Below are 27069 nucleotides of genomic sequence, written 5' to 3'. Positions count from 1 at the left end.
CAATGATGAAACACAAGGATGAAAACGAGCCATGCGAGTCAGGTAAATGTGCTTTGGGACAGCATTTGGCAGCGGACTGTTGGTCAGAGATCTGTGCCATAGTCTTCTAGATTCTAAAAATTAGTAGAAAACAATGCATGTTTCTAGACAAGATAAAAGTAGTGTCTGCAAAGAATGCCAAGACATCTTGCAAATCCATTAATAATCTTAAAAGTATTACAGGGGGCATTTAGGAAAATATTATGCTGAGAACACACGTGGTTAATATTGCAACCACTTATTTTGAGGCAAGGCAAAGATGAATGCTGGATCGACAAAAAGCACATTGCCACAGTCTCATCATTTGTCATCTGATTGTGCTTACGAATCCATCAAAAAAGTGAATTAATGGTTGCAAAATGTACTAATTGCTATTTATTATTTTATTTTTATTAAAAACTACTAATAAAAGTAAATACTTTTTCATTACAAAATGAAAAGAAAATTCAACACAAATAAAAGCATAATCTTTTAAGTTACTGTTTTACTTGGAATTGCAACAATTTGTTGAAAATGGAGATTGTAAAAAACTAAGTCTATTGAACAAATTATAATTACCTGCACTGGTCCTCACTCTCATCACGGCATCAAACACAGTCGACCGTCTAATGACATTTTTTATGTCATCCACTAGTCTTTCCCCGTCGACACGAGTCTAAAATATAATTTTATGAACTCATTAGTAATTTAAATTTATACTTAAATTTATATTATATATCAAGAATTATCTGATTATATCAAATAAGAAAAGTATCCAATGATTCTTTAATTAATTTTGCTTTTTACTAGAATTCCATTGGCATTATTATACTATGGACAATATCAGTTATATCACATCTGGCTCCAAGGTTTTATCAAATAGCAACTGGCAAATTTTTTGCAAAACCAAAGTCAGAGATCAATTAAGAGTATAAACCTCTTGCTACTCTATGTCTAAAACACCATCTATTTTACTGTTTTATGTATTTTCTTGTTTAAACTATTTTTGTAAAATAAACAATGATAATAAATTTACACAGCAAAACAATTATTAAAATATACTGCATCATTAAAATGTAGAACTAATTTTTTTATTTATTTGAAAAATATGAATTTTAAAACCAAAATGAAATCTTTACAATTTGAAAAAAATATTTTTATTGTGTGTATTATCTGATAAGAGAATAATTCTATGCTAATACAAATCAACTGGATCTAACTGTAATAAAAAATGTTCACGAAACCTTTGTACCTCCAGTTGGAAATTCTTTTATTAACAACTAGTGTTTTTGATCTTAAACAGATCTCAGATATTTTCATTCTAATTCAGTTGTGTATTCAGACCTGAAGATCTGTTTAAGATTGAAAGCATTAGTTGCTAATAAAAAAAAGTGTAAACTGAAGATAAAGGTTTTACAGACATTTTTTATTACTGATAGGAAAATGAATTAATTTTATTAATTATGCAGTTTGTTATTTTAACGGCTTACAGATGATAGTGGTAAATCGACATTACTTTACCAAACTATGCTTTGCATTTTTAGAAAAATAATTTTTATTATACCTGAAAAAATGAATATTTACGAATCTGTCCTCCCGTCACACGACACAATTCTCCAATGGTGGCGACATCCACGTACGAGTTCGGAAATAAAAATAGATCGACAGAACAACCAGCAGCGACGCATTCTTCACCCAACTTAGTATAGTAAGGTATCTGTGGATTTGTAATCATCTGAAATTTGAAACATTGACAATTTGAATATTTAATATATTACATTGAATTGAGATAAATTGAGTTTATTATAAGTATGATATAAATTGTCCATTTTTGTTGTAAAATTTTAAACATTAAGACTCTCATCTTAATAATTATTTTAAAATCTGGTAATTAATTTGGTTCATTTCTGCATTTTTAAGCTTATATTTGTTGTATACATTCAATGTGTACTACACCAAGACAAAAGTTACAGCTGGCTTCACAAATACGGAAAACATTCAATGTTTCAACCTATCTTATTTCAAATTTTAATGTATAAACATTTCTTATTTTTAATCACTTGTTTTTAACATCCATTTCTGTCACATAAGATGGTAAACAATTAATAATAATTCTACTTTTTAGCATTTTTTATGTACTCTGACTTCCAATAGAGATTATATTTAACTTTCATTGAACATCTATAGTACTTTCTATAGATGTTCAATGAAAGTTAAATATAATCTCTCAAAATCATTTTAAAACATGAGAATATTATATTAAAAAGAAATAAATAAAATAAATAATATCACTGAGTGGAAAAGAGAATGTTATTTCATATTGTAAATGAAACAATGTAAACATTGGCATTGTGATGAAATTTAAAACAAGACCAAATTGCCCAGTTTATGAAACTAAAATCATTCTATTGCCTTGAAATGGTTACGCTCATCACAAAATGTCGTAGAGAAGGAAGAATTTTACTATACGATGTGACCCCAACATCTACATCATAGTTTCTACTAATCAGATGTCTCATAAATGCAAAACTGTCTCACACATTTGGTACAGTATGACAAATTTTTTAAATTGTTGTTTAATTGATGACTGCTGCTTGCTCTTATACTATTAATTTTTCTATAAAACTATTTGAAATGTGTCTACACTAACATAAATATCCAGAGCGGGACTCGAACCCGCAACCCCTGCTCGCCGTGCAGATTCATTGCCAATTATGCTACCCAGACCTCCGGTCCGATCTCCTCTTCCAGTATATATAAGCTTATGTACGACCATCAAAGGCCATTACAATGCTGGCTGGGGACACATCAAGCGTCCTGTAAACATCTCCAAAGGCAATGGCCGTCAATGGTTGTACATAAGCTTATATACACTGAAAAAAAGAGATTGAACCAGAAGTCTGGGTAGTGTAATTGGCAATGCATTTGCACGGTGAGCAGGGTTTGCAGGTTCGAGTCCCACTCCGGGCTGATTCTTTTCTTCCAGCTAGTTCTAAATTATTTAATTTATTTAATTAAAATTATAATTATTAAATTTAGCAAGAGATGGTGCCTAATGCGTAACTCTAGTACCAAATTATCTTATAAATTATTATTTGTTTAGCCGGTTCTAGCCCAATAATTCGGCTTTGGTTGGTGTATTGCTTTAATGTATAATGGGTTAGTTGATAAAGTTTGTTTAAGTTATATAAACAACAGAAAAGCAAATATTTCATCAAATCTCACATTTTTCTCAAGGTGAAATATTAGTTTATTCCAAAATTTAGTTTAGACAATGTTTATTATCATTGAGAATGTTGTTACAAGATTAATAAAACCATAATGTTCATAACAATATATTAATGTTCAAAAATTATAAAAGTTGTAATAGACTTAATTTAAAGTATGTTATAATAATTTTTAATTTGAAAAACACCACCTTTTCTTTTTCAGTTCCCAGTAGTGCACGATCTTCTCTATTTCTGAGTTTCCCTGGTGCTTCCGCAGTAGGCAGAGTAGAATGAAAAACAAATAGTTTCCCACTACGGTCGGCTGCCTGAAATTTAGAAAATAATTTAAACATTACAAAAGTTAAATAAAACATTGTTATTATCACATCAAACAAATAATCTCGACAATTGACCAATATATTACAAATGAGAACCAAAGGATGATTTTCATAAAAACTCAAAGCTGGTTCCTTCATCATGAAATGATAATGTTGTCAATAAAAATTGTTACACCAAGGAATTACATTTACTAAACACTCTTTTCAATGTAAGTTGTTAAGATTATTATTACTATAGTACAATTGGCTGATTTATTTTGTCTATGAAAATGTATCCACGTATCAGCATCAAATGTACAGTACCTGTACCTATGCCAAATAAACCTATTCCAAATACTGTTGGATTTCTTGAACTATAATTATGTACATTTTCAGATTTAACATATTATAATTTCTTACAAATAATCCATAATTTATCTGTTTTAAAGCAAGTTTGAAAGTGGACGAGTTATGCACTATTGCAAATTATCAGATGATTTTAAATTGTAATTTGAACCCATACTTCAGCTTTTCCTTTGTCTAAATTTATCAAGTGTTTTTAAAACATTGCACACATTCATTTTTATTTTTCCCAAAACCACCAAAAACAGATGTACATATGCCTCATCTGTAGTTATCTCCTGTTTTTTTGTATGTCACATTTATCATCATCATCAAAGTATTATTAGAGACACTCCTGCTTATATTTATCATCTCTAAGACCTATGTCTCTGTTAATTCCTTCATTTTTATACAACGTTTCTGAATAGCTTTTTGAGAGTCATACCATCAAATTTAGCATTTGTTAATTCTCTACAGTAAATAAAAGCTAGGCAATCGACTCCAAATTCACATAGTTGGATATTGTAAAGTCCACGTAAACTTTCTTATCTATTGTCATCATCATTAACAGATATTACTTTATTTATCACTTATTTACTTTACATCTAATATGGAAATCATTCCTGCCAAGAGCCTTACTAGCACACTGTCATTTCAACTCATCTTAATCCCTGGTAGATCTTCAAACTTTAAATCTACTATAACATTATGTACATTAAAATCTTTTTCTATTTAATTACTTTGGAGTTTATTTTAGAACTTAATATTATATATTAATAGTTAACAAAAAAACAAACTTTTCAAAATAATTTTTTATCAATGATTGTTCAGTCTCATTGACAATTAGACACATGACTTGATAATTATAAATGCTAGGAGGCTAGCAATTCTTACTCTTTACTGCTATAAAGTGAGTTTTGACAATTCTTATTACCTGCCTATTGCATGGCAATAATAATAAATTTTGAATCCTTTCAATTTTCCACTGCATTGCATTAAACAGTATTTAACATTAAATCAAGTAAATAAGCTTTGCAATTTGCATTTAGTTTTAAATTTGGTTGTGAGTATTTTTATTGATAAAATTCTTAAATCCAACATTATAATTTGATACTTTTGGTTTACATAATTTGATATTTTAATAAAACAATGAATAAAATAAATTTTTGTTATCATAATTAATACTATATGCTTTCATTTATATAAAGAAGCTTTACAAGTATATTAATTTGGGAAAATTAACAATAATGTTAAGAAAATATTCAAAACTGACTTTTCACTAATTATTTTCCTGTCTTTAATACATTACTAAATTTGACAAAGTAATCCCAGATTTTTAATTTCTGTTTAATTTACAAGTCAAACAAAAACATCCAATCTGATTTGTATGCCAATTACAAAAATGGACACAGTGTGAATGAAATGTCCACCATTCCGTTCAAAACCTAATTGGCCATAAAATTGTGAGTATCTAGACAGGCCATTTATTCATAGGATAATTCTTTATTTTATTGAAGTTTTAAAACAGAAAGATTTGAAAAATTTATTAATATTTTTATTTAATTTATGTAATAAAAGTCACAACTTTAAAGCCACATCCTGTAAAAATTATGATACTTTTTCCTTTTATGGAAAAATGGAATTTAAACTTTCTTCAATTTCCCTTATCTTGCTGTTGATCTGTCATCTGAGTCAGGGGGAAAATCCTGTTGATCATCAGTTCATCCCATCAGATAATGGATATTGTGGAGTGTGATTGGAGGAAAGGGGCAATAAAAAGGGCAAATTCCCATTTTCGGGGCAGTTCACGAAGATTTGGAATGCACCATATTTGACAAGCAGTCAATAGTATCTTGCAACTGCCCTAAGAAGAGGACAGTCATAGAGACCATAATCCACAACAGTCATGGAGAAGAGGACAGCCATATAAGAAGATTCGCCCCAAAAGGAAGCAGTCAGGTGTAGAAGTTCCATCTTACTACCATCCAACCCTCCTCTGTCTCCATATATTATATCATTTAGATTGCATCAACCAGAGGTATTCTTTTTATAGAATTATTTGTAAACTCTCTCTCGGGAATATATATATATATATGTTAGGAATAGAATAGAGATATAGATAAATATATCTAAGATAATGATATATCTATTCTATAAGATCAATGTATTCAAATGTATTTTGTTTTCATTCCATTAAATTTTTAGTTGTTATTTGTTAATCTGTCTATTGGAACTTTTCTTTAAAGATTGGACTCCTATCTCTAACTCACCATCCTCCCCACTCATAAATTAACATTCTTTTTAGAGATATCCTTAAATTCTAGATTGTGAGTTAAACCGCAATTGAAATTAATGGTTTAACTGGTATCAGTCCTGACTGGGTTGAAATCTAACGATCTTAATCTATATATTTTATGGCCATCCACAAAACACAGAGCGGGTTCTCTCAACCGATGCCGAGTAAGTGGTCAGAAAAGATCGACCCCTGGCCCTCGGATGCTCACAAAATTGTAAAAATGAAACTGAGGAGCTTCATGCTACGACAATATAATAATAATAAAAACATTTCTTAATTACGTATGCAAAACAAAGAAGTGCATTTTAAACAAAAAGAGTGTTGCAAATGCATTGTGTATGGGGATTTTCCTGGAAAGTTATATACAAATAATACAAGTTATAATTTAAATGACTGTTAAACTATATAGAAGTAAAACTATTTAGATTTAAATAATTTTAGTCCTAAATTATATTAAGAATTTTGAAACAAATGCTTATGTGAGAATCAGAACAGAAATTATAAAATGTATTAATTCTACAGGGTGCGGCACCAAAATCCGGACAAATTACACATTTTTTCCAAACATATTTTTTATTGCGAAAAGCGAAAAGGTTTACAACTTTTTTTTTAACCACATTGTAAGGCCATAAAGAATACATTTACTCAATACATCCCCCTGCTGCTTGAATGACTGTCTCCATTCTTGGTCTGAAGCGTGCACAGGCTCACTTTAATGCGTCCTGACAACGCGCTCCTTCAAGTGAGTTTTCCTTGTCAGTGTTGTAAAACCTTCATTGGACTTCTCCAACTCATTGTACTTGGCGACGACATCATACACAGTTGATCTCGGTTACTTGAAGAACTGAATGATTTCTGTCGCTGAACACCCAGCATGAACACTTTTGATAATCGCAGCTCCTTGGTTATACTCAACACTTGGTTTCAACATTACAACTGTTTCAAGGTTATGATGGTTTAGTACATGTGTCAAGCTATTTGAATTACAAACACAACATCTACCGGTGGTATAGAATGGCGGGAATTTGAAATTGAATTTTGTCTGGATTTTAGCACCGCACCATGTACATTTCATTTAAACAATCTAGAAAAATGACCCTAATCTGGATCTTAATCCAAATCATTTCCCTCTTCTTTTGATGGGGAAAGCAAAGATGTGTTCTTTTCTTATTTGGTAAAATTATTCTCCTTCCAAATATTTCTTAAATTAAAGTGGTAAAATACAAGGTGTGACAATTTAATTCCAGGACTGGTCGTGTAGCTTCAGTATCAGTGTGCAGAAACTTCACTAAGCTTGTCATAATAGTTCAACCATCTGGCTACTTGTCTGCAAAGATTTGTTCGTGTCTCTTAACTCGTTCTTTTTCTGTACTCCATTCAATATTGCTGAGAGAAAGTGCTGTCACGTTTTTGTCATGGAACAAAAAGTGAACATTAAGTTTTGTTACAAGTTGGGTAAAAGTGTAACAGAGACGTATGCCCTCATCAAACAAGTTTATGGGAATGATGCCCTATTCTGTTCGTGTTTTCGAGTGGTTTGCGTGTTTCAGGGATGGTCGGGAAGATCTTGAGGACAATGCTCACTCTGGATGACCTCAATCAGTTCAAACACCAGAAAACATCGAAAAAATCAGAGACTTGCTGTGATATAACCATCGAATGTCTATTCGGATGATAGTGGAGACAACTGGTATCAATCTGGAGAAAACTCACTTAATCATCACCGATGATTTGGGCTAAAGAAAAATCTGCTCCCACTTCATTCTGCACTATCTTACTGAGGACCAAAAGCATCTCCAGCTGGAAGCATGTCAACAGTTTATTCAAGATGTTGATGATGACCCCTCTTTACTGGATTCTGAAAATCAAAATCACATTGAAGGGATAAAGATTCGACGACCTAGAGGACATACAGCTCAATGTGACCAAGGAATTGAGAGCTGTCAACGAAAGTGACTTTGCCATGTGTTTCAAGAATTTGTACAAGCATTGCGAGAAGTGCATTGCCGTCCAGGGGGATTACTTTGAAACATATTAAAAGGGTTTTTCATTATATGTTCTTTGTGTCCTTTTATTACCACATTCCTGGAATTTAATTGTCACACCTTGTATATATTAATATATTTTTCACATCTTGTTTTCATTAACAGATGACACTTTTGTGCCAAAAGGGGAAATTGAACTTTCCTTCACAAGAACTTGTCTCTAATCTTAATGACCATCTGAATATCTAACCATCTGTACATCTGTCAGCAAACAAATTCATAATTTCTATTGGAGGAGACTTTGAATAAAAAGAGACAATTTCCAACTATTCAGGGAGTTCTTATCCGATTTTACTTTGGTGCTCGACCTCAAAGTCATCTTCCACCACTCCACTTACTCCTCAAACTGATGTCTGCTGACTTCACTGCCTGTGCTACCGCATTTGGAAGAAGATCAACGAGACACTCCAAATCCTTCCATCAAGGTAGTGTTTAAGTTGATGTAAACTCTCTCTCTCTCTCTCATGTCCAGATAGGGGCTTAAAATCTCTATGTATTTGATTTTTATTTTATTTTGTTTATTTGATGCAAAAAACTGGCCTCTTTCTTGATCTCAATTATCAGCCAAAGTCTTATTATGGATCTATGATCCCTCCCTCTCAGAAAAGTATATAAATATATTCAATAGCATGGCTAATGCTCAAATTAGGCTGGTGTCAGGAAAAATAGACAGGAAGATCATAAGAACTTCCTGTACCCAAATTAAATATTACTAACATCCCATCCAGTGACCCTGGGGCGAATCTTTCCAATCTGAAGCCGAACACAGGCAAGAAGCAAGCTTCCTTAGCTCCGGATTCCCACATTTATAACAAATCATTTATCCAATTTTAAAAAATAAAATTAAGAAATTATTTTAAAGACACTTTATAATGAATTTTAAGTATTGTATATAATTCTAAAGTTTGTAACTTTAAAATATCATTAATATCCACTTACTTTCAATGCTTCTAAGCCAGCTTGAATGGCAGGGCCCAAAATTATTTCAGTCTGTATCGAATCGGCAAAAATTATTGGAATCTGTTCCATTAAACTGAAATAACCAAATGCTTATAATTTTATATTAATTTAATAAGCAAATTTAATATTTATATACAATAATTGAGCCATTCACAAGCCATATCAATTAACTCTACATTTCAATTTTTTTTTATTTTAGTGTGAAAGCACTTGATATACTCGTAACTTTTTATATTCATAAGAAGTTTTCCTAATAATAAGAATCAATACCACTTAATGACAAAATTTTATTGGCCATCAAAAAAATTTTTATTTCAGAAGTCAATCTAAGTAACTCCATACTGTAATGTTAATCCACTAGCACACACTGCGATTGCAACGCTGCAGTGTGCGCTGACCAGTACTTTGTAAATAACGGTAAATTATTTAATGTTATCTCATCACAAAGTAAAAGTAATTAAAAGAAATTAGTTACAGTCCAACTGCCACAGAAGTATACTTAGGAAATACTGAACAATTGTTTTATTGAATATGGAATTTTGGCAACAATTGTTTTTAGAAAAAAGAAAACCCATTATATCAAGATGCATAAAACAAATAATTTTTTACATTCCTCCTATTAAACATGATTTTTATAAAAATTTAAGAACAAATCCACATGATGAGACTCAAATACAGCTGATGAAGACAACGTCATTTATGTTGCTGAATAATCAATTTAACCAAAATTTTTATTAATTTATTTAAATTAACTATTCTGTTACTGTTAACCATTGTAACAGGAACAGAATAGTTATTATTCATTTTTGCAAAAAAATTTTACTAAAAAATATGCACTAATGTGAAGACTGAATTTGATGTTATTGTGTTTTTCACTTGCCAAATTGATTAACTCCCTCAATCACACCAAGATCATAATAATAATAACGATTATAGCATATCTATGCTATCTTATACATTTTATATGTCATTAAATAACAGCTACATCTGCAATAACACATTCTACAATGTTTATTTGAATTTACATTTTACAAGGATAAAATTCCTTGTAAAATATAAATTCAAATATAAGTTCAAAAAGAACATATATTACTTTGTCACTTTTCTCCACTTTTTGTTTTATGGACTTAATCGATTTGGCGAGTGGCACAATTTTCAAATTCTTCATTAACAATTTAAATTTTCAAAATTATTTTGACAATATAATCTATATACCGTGTTTCCCCGAAAATAAGACATCCGCAGAAAATAAGACCTAGCACAGATTTTGCTGAATTGCGAAATATAAGACCTCCCTTTGAAAGTAAGACCTAGCGAAGTTTATTTTTAGTCGTAACGGTCATNTAGCAGAAAATACACTGCATTAACAAATAGTAAAAGAATATTTGAATTAATAGATACACTAAACATTCAGAGTAAATAGGAATTATGCCCTAATGGTGGTAAGTTTACCATATCGTTTGGTTAAGTTGTTAAAATAGAAAAAGTTCTTTTTTGTATTAATAAGATTAGGTAGATCACATGGCCAAGATATGCCTTGTTGGTGTAGTATGGTTTGAATTTCATTTTGTTCCCTTTCAAGTATCGGACAATGGAAAATATAGTGTTTGTTTCCGTCTTTGATTTGACATATAGGGCATAAAATTGTATTAAGTCCAGAAAACCTGGCGAAATAGCTGGCAAATTTCCCATGATTTGTGAGAAATTGAGTTATCCAGTGATTTGGTTTAAACCATTTAAATTTATAAGTTTCTTCGATACTTGGAAGAAATCTGTGTGTGTTGGATCCTTCACATTCATTCCATCTGCTTTGCCACTCATAAGTTCCAGCCATAGAATTCTTTTCACTACATTCATGCTTATTTTATTATATGAGACAGGGAGACAGGTGTTAGTGGCAGCCGGTTTTTCCTAAAAAGTCTGCCCGCTCATTTCTGACAGTCCCATGATGGGCCATTGTCCACTGAAAAGTGTACATATTATATGTACAAACCAGATGTTTGATTTTGGTAGATATAGGATGAAGTTTATTATTATGAAGTATAGCCAAAGAGGAGGCACTTTCACTAATTATTGTTATATAACAGTCATTATAGGTATCATTATTCCAGGTAACAGCCATTAAAATAGCAAACATTTCTGCCTGAAATATAGTTGATAATTCGCCAAGTTGGAACATTTGACTATAGATTTCCTGATTATGTGCATATGCTACAAAGGTGCATCCAACATAGCTATTTATTTTGGAACCATCAGTATATATAATAANAAACTTTCAGAGTAAATAGGAATTATGCCCTAATGGTGCATAATTCCTATTTATGCACCATTTATGTTTACCATATCGTTTGGTTAAGTTGTTAAAATAGAAAAAGTTCTTTTTTGTATTAATAAGATTAGGTAGATCACATGGCCAAGATATGCCTTGTTGGTGTAGTATGGTTTGAATTTCATTTTGTTCCCTTTCAAGTATCGGACAATGGAAAATATAGTGTTTGTTTCCGTCTTTGATTTGACATATAGGGCATAAAATTGTATTAAGTCCAGAAAACCTGGCGAAATAGCTGGCAAATTTCCCATGATTTGTGAGAAATTGAGTTATCCAGTGATTTGGTTTAAACCATTTAAATTTATAAGTTTCTTCGATACTTGGAAGAAATCTGTGTGTGTTGGATCCTTCACATTCATTCCATCTGCTTTGCCACTCATAAGTTCCAGCCATAGAATTCTTTTCACTACATTCATGCTTATTTTATTATATGAGACAGGGAGACAGGTGTTAGTGGCAGCCGGTTTTTCCTAAAAAGTCTGCCCGCTCATTTCTGACAGTCCCATGATGGGCCATTGTCCACTGAAAAGTGTACATATTATATGTACAAACCAGATGTTTGATTTTGGTAGATATAGGATGAAGTTTATTATTATGAAGTATAGCCAAAGAGGAGGCACTTTCACTAATTATTGTTATATAACAGTCATTATAGGTATCATTATTCCAGGTAACAGCCATTAAAATAGCAAACATTTCTGCCTGAAATATAGTTGATAATTCGCCAAGTTGGAACATTTGACTATAGATTTCCTGATTATGTGCATATGCTACAAAGGTGCATCCAACATAGCTATTTATTTTGGAACCATCAGTATATATAATAATATTGCTTTCATGTGTTTCATCAGTCATTTGAGGTGGAGGCAAACAGGGATTTATGGATTGGTCAAAAGGAGTCAAGAATTCTATATCATTAACATCTATGATATCTGTGGAAGTATCAATATTTTCTCTCCATTTAAGGTGGCAAATTCAGACAAAATATTTTATGTGAATGTCAATATGAGGTTTCCTTGTAATAACTTATAAGGAAGCATTTGGGGCCGTTCTATATGCTTTAGTGAGGAGAATTATAGCCTTTCTTTGTACAGATATTAATTTCCTTTTAGGATGGGTGTTGTGTGAGGCCGAACCCCAAACACCACAGGCGTAAGTGATTATCGATACAAAAAGTTGATTATAAATGATATCTAGAGCTTCATATGTAAGTCCCCATGTGCTTTGTCCAACCCTGGAGAATGTTTGGAAGATGAGGCCTGCACGCTTTGATATGTATTCTATGTGATCAGGCCGACAATAGTCTGCTATCCAGAATAACTCCCAGATATTTTATATTTTTTTTAATGGAAACAGAAACACCACCCATTCAAATCGTGGGTACTCATAAGTATAAGTTAGGCCTTCTAGGGAAGTTGAAAATTATGCCTTTGGTTTTCATGGCATTGAATTGTAATTTATGCTCTTTTCCCCATATATATATATTTTATCCAGAATTGCTGTCCCTTTATGCTCAAGGTCGTCTCTACTATTACCACTGACCAAAACCAACAGATCGTCAGCATAGGCAATAAGTCCATCCTGCCCAAAATTCTGTTCAAGAATGAGATCAAATGTAACTATCCATAACAAAGGGCCAATGACTGAACGCTGTGGACATCCTCTTACTACGTTCCTCCTAACTTCAATGGTTCCTTTTTGCATAATTGCAGTTCCGTCAGAAAGATAGTTTTGTAGTATTCTATATATATTAGCAGGGCATCTCTTCTGTCGCAGTTGATACAATGTTAATGGCCACCAAGTGCTATCAAAGGCCTTGCTAATATCAAGGCTGATAGCAAGCACAAATCTGTTATTATTATTTATTATATGTTTTATAATTTTAGTCGATTCATATATAGCATCAGTTGCAGACCTTTGATGTCGAAATCCATACTGGGAATTACTGAGAAGTTTATTTGTTTCTAGGTGCCATATTAGTCTATTCGCAATGAGTCTCTCTAGCATTTTTCCCATGAATGGGAGAAGAGAGATAGATCTTAATTCTTCAGATTGCCTGGCTTGGGTACAGGAATTGTGTGCAATTTTCCATTTGTCTGGGAAATAACCTATAGAAAGGCAGGTATTAAATAGCTCTTCAACCTGTTCTGGAATAATATCCCAGATTTTTCTCACGATAGTAGCAGTCATGCCATCCACACCAGGGGCTTTACCATTCCTGAGATGAGTAATTGCATTATGTATCTCATGTTGTTGAAAAGGCAAATCTTCATATTCCACCATTTTTGTGATCATATCTGTTTTGTCTGAGCATGCTTTGCCAGAGATTATCCTCAGTATGAGAATCAGAAATGCAGAACTTATCTATTTGTTTATTGAGTATGTCTATGATGTTTGTAGCTATGGAGTTGTTGTTAGTTAAAACTTGTGGTCTATGCAACTTGTCAGTACAAATCATGGTGATATATTCCCAAGGGATTTTTGATTTCCTGCTGCAGTATTCTTTCCAAGATGTAATTTTAGTGTCTTCAATTTTTCCTTGTATGTTTTCTACTTGTCCAAGTATATGTTTTTAAGCCTAGTTCTAGTGGGTTCGCATCTACATCTTTGGTATGCTCTTCTGCATTTGTTACATGTTTTTCTTAATTCACTAAGTCTAGAAGTCCACCAAGGAATAGGTCTTCTCATTATAGTTTTCGATATGAATAGTTCACAGGCATGATTGATTGTAGTAATATTTTGAGCAATTTGCCTCCTAGCCCAGGTTAGATCCTCCATGTTGTAAAATTCAAGGTTCGTATCTAAAAAGTTATTAAAAGAGCTCCAATCAGCTCTGGATGGGTTGTAATGAAGCTGTGAATCATACACAGCAGATAATTCAGGAGTTTGTGAGGCAAATTTGTATACAATGTACAAATGGTCGCTCAAGGAGTCCTCTTCCAGCACCTGCCAACCACAAATCCTCTGCACACAGTTACTGCTGAGACCGTAAGGTCTATCCAAGTTTCTCCATGTATACTGGAATAAGTAGGCAGAGAAAGAGGATTGTTTATTATTGAGAGATTATTGGTTGAGAAAAATTCCTCAAATCCCTCATCCCTATGATTGAGTTGATCTCCTCCCCAAGTTGGGGAGTGAGCATTAAAATCTCCTGCCACAATGATGTTTTCTCCTTGAAATTTGTGTATGTTTTGTAAATCACAAGTGATATCGTCAAGAGGAGTATCACCAGGGCAGTATACATTAACTATTATAATTCTATCACTGGCAATATAAGTTTCCAAACAAACAATATTTTCATTACTGAAAGATTTATGTAACAAAATTGGTAAATTATTGTTTACCACAATAGTGGCAGCCCATGGATAGTCATTCGTACCTTTTAAAATGGTACATTTAGTAGCAAGACAACTAGGAGAATCAATACAACAATAAGGTTCCTATGTTAAAATGATATCAAAGTCTGAAAATTTGATGTTAAGGAGTGAAGAAGTCGCTATACTCCTTCTAAGGTTTATTTGTAGTATGCATATCATTTTATTTATTAAAGATTCCATAATCTGTATTATTTATTAATTTCTCCCTCACTCTGTTGTACACAGGACAGGAACCACTTTGTGCATTATGGGCACAATTTAGAGCCCTTTCATATTTACAATTGCAGCATATAGGGGTGTTATTTCGTTTGGGGCATTTGTAAGGAACCAAAGTCCGAGCGTTATTTTTATTTACTTTTATTTTGCTTATTATTCTATTTTTTGTTTGGGGCTTATGTTTTGTTAGGACGAAGGTTTCCTCACCATTCACCTTAGGAACTTAAAAATAGAAGAGAAACCAACTCACCGACGAAAGAAAAGCGCCATAGAAAAACTCGCGCACACTTGCGCTTCCCGAGTGGAAAAAAAGTAAGTCCGCAACGAGAAAAGGGGGGAGACCCCACAAGCACGAATTAGGGACTCGCTAAACCTTAAAGAATAAAAACGTCCAGAAAATTGTGAAAACGAATAATGTAAAAGGTTAGCGAGTATTGTTGGAAAAATAGGCTGCCAGACAAATAGAAAAAGATTTATTGTTAGCGAATAAGTATGTAAATGAGGGAGTGATCTCATTCAGAATTGTGACGTCACCTCACAGTATAAAAACAGAACGCCAAGTGAAGATGCCTGAGGTGAACTCCTGATAGCAACAAGCTTTGGTGAGCTTCGTAGCAGTGAACGAGAGAGGTGTCCGATAGAATAAAATAGTTCCAAGGTGATTTTGAAGTTATTCGATTGGTGGATCAACGATTATAGAAAGTCTTGATAGTTTGAGGAAATAGGTTCCTAGTATATTGAGGTGACGATTAGGATCTTTAATTTATAAGAATTATTGTTTATAAGTTTAAGTCTGATTTTTGTCGAATTCCAAAGGGGAATAGAATTAAGTTAGAAATAGATTGATTTGAGTTTTGTCGGGTTGATTCTTGTTGAATTTCATTGAATAAATTATTGTTTGATTTTTACTAAATACTGTATATAGTTTATTACTAGAAGTTTAATTAAATATTTGATTTTTGTTATTGACAAACTTTGTCATTATTTAATTCGGTGCACGCTTAAAGTCCAGGCCTGGCACATTAACGCGAATCTGCGTAAAGTACCCGTTAGGGAACGGCTATTTCCGGCACACAGTAGTGTCGATAATCGTTGGAAAAGTCGGAAAAATAAAATAGTACTTTACACATTTATTATATGAGTGCTCTTCAGTTCAGTGACTGCATATTTTTTTAGGCAAGTCACAATTCCTAGTCAAGTGACCAAATCTGCAGCATCTTAAGCATTGTAGTACAGGGCAAAAATCGGAGACTCTGCATCGCAACCAATCAACGTTTAATTTTCCCTCTTTCAAAATTTGTTGCCTTAATTCAGGGGAGGTCTCAACTACCCAGTTTTTATATCTTCCTCCTTTCTTGCCTACATTAAATTTAATTTTAAAGAATTCGTGAATATTTTCAGTTGTGTACTTATGCTTTAGAAATCCATTTTGCTCCAAAATTAATATTGGTATGTCTTCTGTATCCACTGTACTAGGCACTGAATGTACCATTACATGTGGTCTCCTGTTTTTAGGGTGTCTAGTAGTTAAATTGGGGATCTTTGTATTGATGCAATTTTCCAAGGTTTGGACATCTTCCATACGATCTAATTCAATGGCCAATCCCCCTCTCCCTATGTTTCAGACTCGTTCAATGCCGAAATTTATTTCAGATGGTCTGATATTGTCTTGCAAAATCTTTCGTACTTTGTCACTATTACTTAATTTGTCTGTTTTTCTATACATCAGTATTCCATCTTTAGGTTTTATTTTGTTCATTGCAGCATATGTTTTCATAGGTGGCCTCTGAAGAATAGCACTATATGTCATTTGTTTCTCCTTCATATTGTCTTGAAAGTCTAATTTTGTGATTTTTTTCTAGAACTTTCTTTTGTATGTCTATGCTCTCATTAATAGATACCTTATTCAAAATTAAGTCTACTTTTTCAATAAGAGTTTGTAACTCATGTTTGTATGGTTTATCCATAAAAATATCGATCACATGCTCAACGCAATTTATAATAAACTGCGAGTGTTTTGGTGTACTGAATTTTCAACCGTTATTTTCATTAATATATAGTTTAGGTTCGCTAACCACCTCTAAAGCAGATGCTCTCATCTTTTCCATAGTGGTATTACTTATAATGTCCATCTCATTTGTATTATTTAAATCAGTGTTTCTCAACGGGGGCGATATCGCCCCTATGTGGGTGTTTTTTCATGTTGAGGGGGCGATTAGTAACAATTTATATTTTGGGGGCTGAAAAACAATTTTATGGGCGATACAGTAAAACATTATATTAAGAATAATTAGATATTTTATTCGTTATATTGTATGATAATTAAACAAATAACATTATACTAGTCACTAGTGTATTCAATGCAGTACAAATTTGGCATTAGCCTTGGCCCTTGGCATCGGAATTTTGAAGTGAAGGGGGCGATACTACAAACAGTTTTATTGAAGGGGCGATACCACGTAACGGTTTCATTGAAGGGGGCAATACTAAGTAAGGGTTTTATTGAAGGGGGCGACGATTCGTTAGAGGTTGAGAAACACTGATTTAAATTATCCAATGTTAAACAATGTTAAATTAACAATAAAATAAAATTATGACAAAATAATTATANCATTATTTTCATTAATATATTGTTTAAGTTCGCTAACCACCTCTAAAGCAGATGCTCTCATCTCTTCCATAGTGGTATTACTTATAATGTCCATCTTATTTATATTATTTATCCATTTTAGATACAAACAATGTTCAATTAATAATAAAATAAAATTATGACAAAATAACTATATAATTAATCAATAAATTACCAAAAGATTCCCTATAATCTAACTATTTCAAAAATATATAATGTCTAAGGTAATATTATTATTAAACTATAAATATAGCTCTTCTTTGCTATGATGCAAAGATAAAGGTGGCCGTTTCTATAGCAACGAGATGGAATAGCTAATCTATATAACAGAAAATTTGGTCAAATGTACATAATTCAAATTTGGCTGAGGATATCTGCACCAAATTTTGTGGACATATAACATTTGATGTCCTCTCACAAATACCCGAATAATTTTCTTCTAATCCAAACAGGAAGCCCAGTAGCCTCTTTTGAAGTTTACCAGAAATAAGCAATATCTCTGTAACTGGAGGCCAGAGTATGCTGAAATTTAAGAGATGTACTTACAGTATGATGGAGACCTAGCTCCTGTCAGGCAGTCCGAATAAATTGCAGTTTTCCGGTTAATCAACCAAAAGGTGTAATTGTTCTGTTGGGTATATCTTTCCGAATAATCACTCAATACAGTGGTACCTCAGGATACGAAATTAATCCGTTCCGACACTCAGATCGTATCATGAAAATGTTGTAAGGTGAATCATTTTTTCCCCATATGATTACATGTAAAACCAAATAATTCGTTCCAATACGAAAAACACACTCAAGTTAAAGCTAAGTAATACATTAAAAAAATAATAACTATAGTAAGGAAAACACTGAAAAATGCATTTTGTAGTTGTAAATGTATAAATAACCATAATAGAATAATAATTGATAAAAAAAAATGTAGTTTTATTTGCACTTTATCTTTGAGGATAGACCAGGGTGGAGGTGTAAACTGGTAACGGAAGAGAGGGAGAAGAGAAATGATAGTAAAACTTAACTTACATAACATAATGTAACAATAACTTAAAAATAACTTAGAAAAGATTAAAAAAAATTAGTGTTGTTTTATATATATATATATTTTTTATTTTTATTCACTGCTTTTTGCTTTCTTTCCTTCACTTCCACCAGCACTTTCACTGGATAGAGGTCGCTTGGTAAAATATCTATCCAAAGAGGTTTGGCTTTGCCTACTTTTTAAAATGTTTCTAAAATGACTTAGGCAAATGTCATTACTCCGAGCAGCAATACGGCCAGTGTGAACCTTTTCGGGATGTTCCTTTTCAATAAAATCAGTCACTTTGTGATAATACCTCGAGATTTCCTTTATCAAGTGAGATCCTTCCATGACGAAGCAAACACGCGGACTGAGACTGACGAACAGAAGTGAATAAAAAATGGCGCTGCGAACTAATGTAACGTCGTATGGTGAGTTTTTGTTCGTATCGTGGAGCAAAAATATGTTCGAATTTCGTGTCGTATCCTGAAAATTTCGTATGCTGGGGCTTTCGTATCCTGAGGTACCACTGTATTCACAAAAATGGTATTGTTGGGATCCTTGTAACTTCTGGAATAAGAAAATATATAGCACTTATATTCCAAGTAGAAGAATCACTCAGAATCGCAGTTCTAAATCAAAGCTAAATTTGTAGCATCCATCCATGTCAATCGCATTTGAATTCCCTCCGCGGGGGAAGTGAATGTACACTAAGAAGGGATTTTTTGAAATTCCTCCCGCAGGGGAAGTGTCATACATTTATAATAGATACATTTTGAGCCACAGCAACATGTGGCTGGGTCTGCTAGTTCATTTATAAATTAAATTAAGAATCTTTCTTTGTATATTTATTAACTAGTTTATTATCTTACAGTAGTTAAAACCACCTTTCAGACTGACAAAAAATATTTTTAATTTCTAGTATTGATACTTTTGGCCTTAAAAGACCATCTTCAGGTTATGTGCAAAGTCAAAAGAATTAGAAGTTAAAAGTTTGTTTGCTGATCTGTCTACTGTAGAATAACAAATATTAATGAAATTGAAAGATTACATTAAAATTTTTAATATTCAAAGAGTTGTGTTTCTTCAGTGTCTATTCTAAAAAATCTCAGGTTAAATTCTGTAACAATTATGATGGAAAACCACAGACAAAAGTTTATTTGCAGTTATATATAGACTTAGTGGGAAATACACATAGTATCACTTTACTTATACTTTTAGTAACTATTTAATGATTACGTGGTCCAGACTAGAACAGGTAATTACAAATAATACAACAGAATACATACCTTACTCGCTTTTCAAGCAGTTTGGAATAAATTTTTCCAAACATTTACAGCTTTCTTGAGAAATTTTCTTTAGTTTATCCTTCTAGTTAAAATGTTGACATTTTAATTTTTAAAATTCATTGCAGATTCTGTCTTAAGAATGTTCATGAAATGTTTTTTAAACTTTTTTTGTGGCACTGGAGCACATGCACTAAGTCTCATTTTGCTGGAAAAACAAGTAAGGTGTGTATTCTGTCTGTAGTAACCATTACTTTCAAAGGAAAATTAGAGAAAACAAAGTTTCAAATTCAAAACAGAAAATAATAAAAAACAGAGAAACATGTAATTTATATATAATATTATTATTTAATAACAATAATATTTCTAAAAATATCTATGTGGTTGTGCAGAGACAACTACAGTGAAAATGCAATTCTCCAAAACAGTTTAAAAAACCAGGACATGGAGCATTGTACGTACACAGAGACCAAATTCTCCATGTAACTAGAAATCACCACATCATTTATTATTACCACAAAACTTGGTCACAAACACACACACAGTGTTTTAAAATTCCTGTTGCAAACTTATAGGACAAATTCCCTAACAACAACTAAGATAAAAATGTTCAGTAACATTTCCCAAATAAACACTATTAAGACCTTAAAAGGTCTAACTCTTTAATATAGGGTTTATTTAATAAGTTCAGTGATGTCACTTCCAGAACTTGATGCTTCTGAAAGATTATATATGTATATGCATACTTTTTAAAATCATAATCTTTTATCTTTTAAACTTTTATTTTTTTTTAATTTTTCCTTTGGGCCAAGCAAAGAGTCTTATTTACAAGACCCCATAGTTAGAGAAAGCCTTAAAATTAGCACACCAAGGAGTTGTTGTATTGCTGCAAAATGTAGCATATAGATAAATCTCAAGCAGATATGGAAATGATTAGAATTATGGCACGATGATTCATTGTGTAATGCCAGCAGAGGGCATTATAGTGCATCCCTTTGGCCTACAAAAAAGTGCACAAAGGTATCCTGTCTGTAGTTTACCTGTTGCAGAAGATCACTAGAGATTTCTTTATGTCACAATCCAAGACCATATGAACAACTAACAAAGTGAAAGGAAAAGGATAATTGGATTGAGAGAAGCCGGATGCTTGTCTCACCAAATAGCCTGCCATCTAGGCCATTCTGACAATACTGAGGTGTTGGGACAAGTGGACGAGAGAGAGCTGGCAGCATACATGATGCCCAGGATTGGGAGGGCCTCGACAGACCACTAGCCCGAGAGGACCAATGCTCCTCCAACAAACACGCACGCACGTGGCCAACTGTATCATTGTCTGCCATCTGGACACAGGTGGCACTACTAGTATGGAGTACAGATCCCCATGTCTGTCCGTATCATTTCGATGTGCCTAAGTGAAGAACATTTGATATTGCAGCAGCCATTACATGTGCTGCCACTGACACCACCCACCATTGCTTCTGTTTGGAGTGGTGTCAATTCCAACGGGACTGGACCACAACAGAACCGGGTCATCTACAGTGACAAATCCAGATTCAGTTTGGACACCAACAAAAGCTGTGTTTGTGTCTGGAAGCCTCATGGTGAACACCTCAATCCTGCCTACACTTTGGAGTGGCACTCCACCCCCCACAGCTGGTGTGATGGTCTTGGATACTATCATATATGACAGTCAGACCTCTTACTAGAGGTATCATGGTCTTCTTGGATCACAGTAGTGATCTAAGGGACCATGACAGCCCAGTGGTATGCTAGTGACCTTACTGTATCTTCTTATAGAGAAAATGCTACAATTTCAGCAGCCTGGAAAGTGTTGCTTGAAAAAAACCTAAGAGTGAACTAATTATGAGGATACTGCAGTACAGATAGTGTCAAGATTACATGTTAGTAATTGACTTGTATAGAGATTGTAAATACTGGAGTAAAGTTTGTAAAGTATAAAGTAGAGTTTTTCTGTTTTGTTTATATCATGATAAAAAGACAAAAACAAAATGTATACATGTAGTTTGGGGTTTTTATTTTCTATCATTTATCATGATATTTTATTCAATATGTAAAAGTCCAACAAGCGTGCTTTCAAAATTTGTTTTGTTCCAAAAATGAAACATTGTAAACTATTTTAGAATAAGCTAAGTGGCAGCATTGTTCTTTTTAGAATGTAAAATTCAGATATCTTCTGAAGAAGTTCAATTAAGAAGACTGAAACATTAGAGTAATCAATGTTCACTGCATGACAAATGGTTGTGTACTATGGTTAATGCTGATGCAGTCACTAATGGAAATTTACATTTAAATTTTGTTTTGAAAATAGCCAATTTTCTTCATATTGCTTTATAATTGTGTATTCTATATCTTACATAAGCATGAATTGATTTAGGTTCTATTTTTTAAAAAATATACACCTATAAATGAATTAGCAATACTAGTTAGAAAAATTTTGAGATGATTTTATAATTTTAAAAAATTGTATAAATTGTAACTATTCCAAAAAGCTCATTTTTGAATGTAATAAACTGATCAAGTTTTAAAACAAATGACATATCAATTCCTTGATTCATAAACATTAAACTAACCTCACTAGTTAATTATTACATTATGTACAAAAAAATAATACCTATCTATTACTGATTCTGCTTCTTCTAGGGAAACAAAAAATCCATCTATAAGAGGAACAAACATATCTTCAATATCCGAAACAGTAAGCATTTGAGGTTGGGTCAATTTTCCCTATAAAAGAAAAAATTATTTTAGAATTATTCTTTAAATATATTAGAAATTGTAATTATAAATTTTGAATACAATAGTAAAAGACAAGTTTCCATCATAACTTTCCAAAATTTGATCAAATTTTTTATAATACTAACCTTTAAAATAAAAGGTATGTAATGTGAATCAAATTTAATTACCAATAAGAAAAAAATTTGCAGAAGTTATATAAAGTAATCCAGGAAAACTGCTTGAACACTCAGGATAAAATTGTGTGTGAAAGCAGTAACAAGTACGAGGCGTGTCCGGAAAATAAGTACCGTTTCGTTTTACCGCCACCACAGTGGTAGTATCACAGTTCAGCACCTGCATATACGTGTCTCTGGTTGATTGTCAGTCCAGTGACGCCGTTAGAGCCAGACTGTGTTGTTTTTCCATGTGTTAGTGAGCGTTCAAAATGTTTAAGATGATTGCCGATCCCGCCGACTGTGCAGTGCGTTCTGTAATACGGTTTTTGAACGCAAAGAATGTTAAGCCAGTTGAAATTCATCATCAACTTGTAGAGATTTATGGTGAAAATGTAATGAGTGATGGAATAGTGAGAAAGTGGGTTTGACAATTTAATGCTGGACGCACCAATGTTCATGACGAAGCACGGAGTGGCCGGCCTTCTGCTGTCAATGATGGTTTGGTTGCAAAAGTGAATGAGAAAATTCTTGAAAACAGACAGTTTACAATAAGATTGCTTTGTGACGAGTTTCCACAAATTTCAAAAACTGTTTTGCATGAGATTGTCACAAATCTATGTTCAGCAGTGGCTGTCTTCACTGGTGGCATCTTTCTTTGAAGAGGGTATAGACAAGTTGGTTTCCCAATATGACAAATGTCTGAATAATGGTGGTAACTATGTAGAAAAATAGTTTCCAACATAATCTTTCATGTAAAAATAAATTTTGTTTTGAAAAAATATTTTTTTTATGCAAGTTTTTCCAAAATGGTACTTACTTTCCAGACATGCCTCGTATGTTTATACTATTTTGCCAGTTTTACTTAAAACTGTATCTATTACAATTGAGGTACACTCACTCAGCAGTATGTTAAACAAAAAAAAAAATAAAATAAAATAAAAATTATTCTTATAAATAACAAAATATGTATATAAATATATGCATAAGATAATTAAATATTAAAACATTATATAATAATACATTATATGAAATTCAATAAAATGCAAGAATATGCAAAAATACTAAAATCAAGGCATTAAATTAAGAGCTCTCTAATCGTTTGTTTAAGTATTTACAGGCCGAAGGCAACCCTTCCAAATCTCTAGAATTAATGCATGCATCCTGTAACCTGCTCATATATATTTCAATTTTTTTGGCGCAAATCGCCAATGTCGGTGAATGTACTGGTTTAATAATACTTGCTTCGTCCCATTTGACAACTGAGCCCTCAACTTGTGCCAATTGCAATAGTATTGTGGCAATAGATCCCTTGCTGATATTGTATTTAATGCCACAATACTATTGCAATTGGCACAAGTTGAGGGCTAAGTCGTCAAATGGGACAAAGCAAGTATTATTAAACCAGTACATTCATCGACATTGGCGATTTACACCGAAAAAATTGAAATATATAAGAGCAGGTTACAGGATGCATGCATTAATTCTAGAGATTCGGAAGAATTGCCTTCGGCCTGGAAATACTTAAACGATTAGAGAGACTTAATTTAATGCCTTCATTTTAGTATTTTTGCATATTCTTGCATTTTATTAAATTTCATATAATGTATTATTATATAACGTTTTAATATTTAATTATCTTATGTATATATTTATATACATATTTTGTTATTTATAAGAATAATTTTTATTTTATTTTTTCTTTATACGTGTATATATATATATATATGTCATTCATTATTTTTATTTGTATTTAAATTTTTGTTCTATTTTATTTATATTAGAATATTCTTAGCCTGATGATGGCCAACAGATTTGGCTGAAAATGTTTGCTTTTTCATTAAATTTTCTCAGCAAATTAAAGTGTTATGTTTTTTCAGTTTCTTGTATCTATTACTTTTATTGATAGAAATACAGGAGTGTTCAATTAAAAATGGAACACCTGGGCTAATTTGACACTTATTCACCACATTGGATACAGCAGTCCCACAGACTTGATTCAATTTGGACCAAGATGAGAATGCATTACCAAACATGATAAGCTTTATGGACTCCTGTGTTAACAATAAGGTGAGAGAAATGAGATTGTGTTTGAGATCTTTAAGAAATACAGATTTGGATTCTTAGGTATAAAAACTTCTTTCCAGCTGGAACTTCTATATAAATTGATACTAGACTGGTCTTTTTGCATGTTTACTTCACATATACATCAGAATTGCTGGAAATGATTTTTGCCTCTTTCAGGGGCCAGCATCAAGCTTTCTATCGAAGATATTTTTTGGCCAAACTTTTCAATTTTAAACAGTTTTTGAAAGAAAAATTTTCTAAAACAAGTTTTATTTAAATTAACTAGCTGTCCATTTTTCAATTACATTATTAACCAGCATCATTAATGTCAAAACTGGAGGCATGGGAAATTTATAAAACCTTGCAATAGGGAAGATGCATAAACCACAAGGATGCTGAAGTGATTTCCAATGCATGGAAAGTGCTTGTAGACAATCCTATACAAAAAGATATGTTTAGGAACACACATTCACAGTTATACATTTGACAATATTTTAGATTTATTATGTACCAGCCATAGTTTATAATTTTCTGTGATAATTTATTGTGAGGTGTGAAATTTGTTAAGTGTTTGGACATTAATGACATTGGTTAAATGAAATTAATGGTTAGTTAATTTAAGTATAACTTGTTCCAGAACATTTTTCTGTCAAAAACTGTTCCAAATTGAAAAGATTGGCTAAAAAAAGGTTTTTGATAAAAAGCCTGAGTCTGGCCCCTGAAAGAGGCCAAAAATGTTTGCTTCACATATATATCAGAACTGCTGGAAATGTGCAAAAAAGGTCAGTCTAGTATCGATTCTTAGGTAACAAATTCTAGACAAAACAACAGTTTGAAGGATTATTATTAATCATTTTCTACATCATAATAAAAAAATATAAATCATGACATTTCACTGATTTGAAAAAAACGTTTTTTTTTGTTCTAGAAACTGGAGACTATTCTGTTTAATTTTGAGGGAAAAAAAATCTCTTAAGTTTTATATGCAATTCAAATAAAAACTTGTTTTTTCAATATAAAGTTAAAATTAGCAATATTTGAAGCAGAGCATTAGTGAAGTTTTTTCGAGGCTTATGGTATTGTGTTCATTCTCAAAATCCATTTGATAGATTTTGATTAAACGTTGCCATTTTCCATTAATTTCAATGCAAAATACAAAAATGCAATTTAAAAAGGGGGTCCATGACTTCATTTGAAATATAAGGTGGTTTCATGAGTCCGTACAACAAAGTGATATTACACAAATCGCATGACTGTCGTATAAATGGTCACTAGCATATCTTGTATTAGCTTATAGAATTGAGTTTGTTCTGAAAATGTAATGGATCAATTTTGATAAAACTTTGCCATTTTCCTTTAATTGAGACAAGGAATACAGAAATGCAATGAGGGTCCATTTAAAAGTAAAAAATCCAGCAATGAATTGCTTTACTTTCTCAACAGCATTTAAAATTCTGGTGGTGTTATCTGTTATGATATTTCATTTAAAAAACTATTTACATTTTTAATTATTATAAAATGGCAAAAAGCTTACTTTTGAGAGTAGGAATGGTTTTATAAAATATTTTAAATGCTAATAATGAGTAAAATTGTCATTAAGTTCAATCCTACTCAAGATATGACACATGGGCAGCCTTTATCTCCCCATCACATCAGCCTTAAAACCACCAAAATTTAATAGCATGAATCTTTCTAATACATAAACCTTCCTGCAAAATTTCAGAAATTTTCAAAAGCACAGGAGCTATTAAGTCTTGAGAGGTTAAACAAAATATACAAACATCGCTAAACCCGATATATAATATAGCTACACACCAACCGAATGCCGAAAATCTATTGGGCTAGTATAAGGCTAATTATTAAATGAATTACGTAACCAATTTGGCTTTAGAGGTAAGCGTTAGGCGCCATCTCTTATTAACATTAATAATTATAAATAAATAAATTAATTTAAATAATTTAGAACCGCTGGGAGAAAAAATCGGCCCGGAGCGGGACTCGAACCCACAACTCCTGCTTACCGTGCAGATGCGTTGCCAGTTACGCTA

At 32.3% G+C, this 27069-nt stretch overlaps 1 protein-coding gene across 1 annotated transcript in view; it reads right to left on the bottom strand.

Annotated features, from left to right (window-relative positions):
* Positions 1-27069, bottom strand: part of LOC111622861 (protein transport protein Sec24C-like) — a 161097-nt gene that overhangs the window by 56985 nt on the left and 77043 nt on the right. The window contains 5 exon segments of the mRNA XM_023365297.1: positions 598-694; positions 1583-1753; positions 3437-3553; positions 9167-9260; positions 22678-22790. Coding sequence (XP_023221065.1) covers positions 598-694; positions 1583-1753; positions 3437-3553; positions 9167-9260; positions 22678-22790 — 592 coding nt within the window.

Source organism: Centruroides sculpturatus, unplaced genomic scaffold (genome assembly GCF_000671375.1).
Source record: "Centruroides sculpturatus isolate CEXI.00-Female unplaced genomic scaffold, Cexi_2.0 scaffold226, whole genome shotgun sequence".
NCBI lineage: Eukaryota > Metazoa > Arthropoda > Arachnida > Scorpiones > Buthidae > Centruroides > Centruroides sculpturatus.
This window is presented reverse-complemented; position numbering and strand designations above follow the sequence as displayed.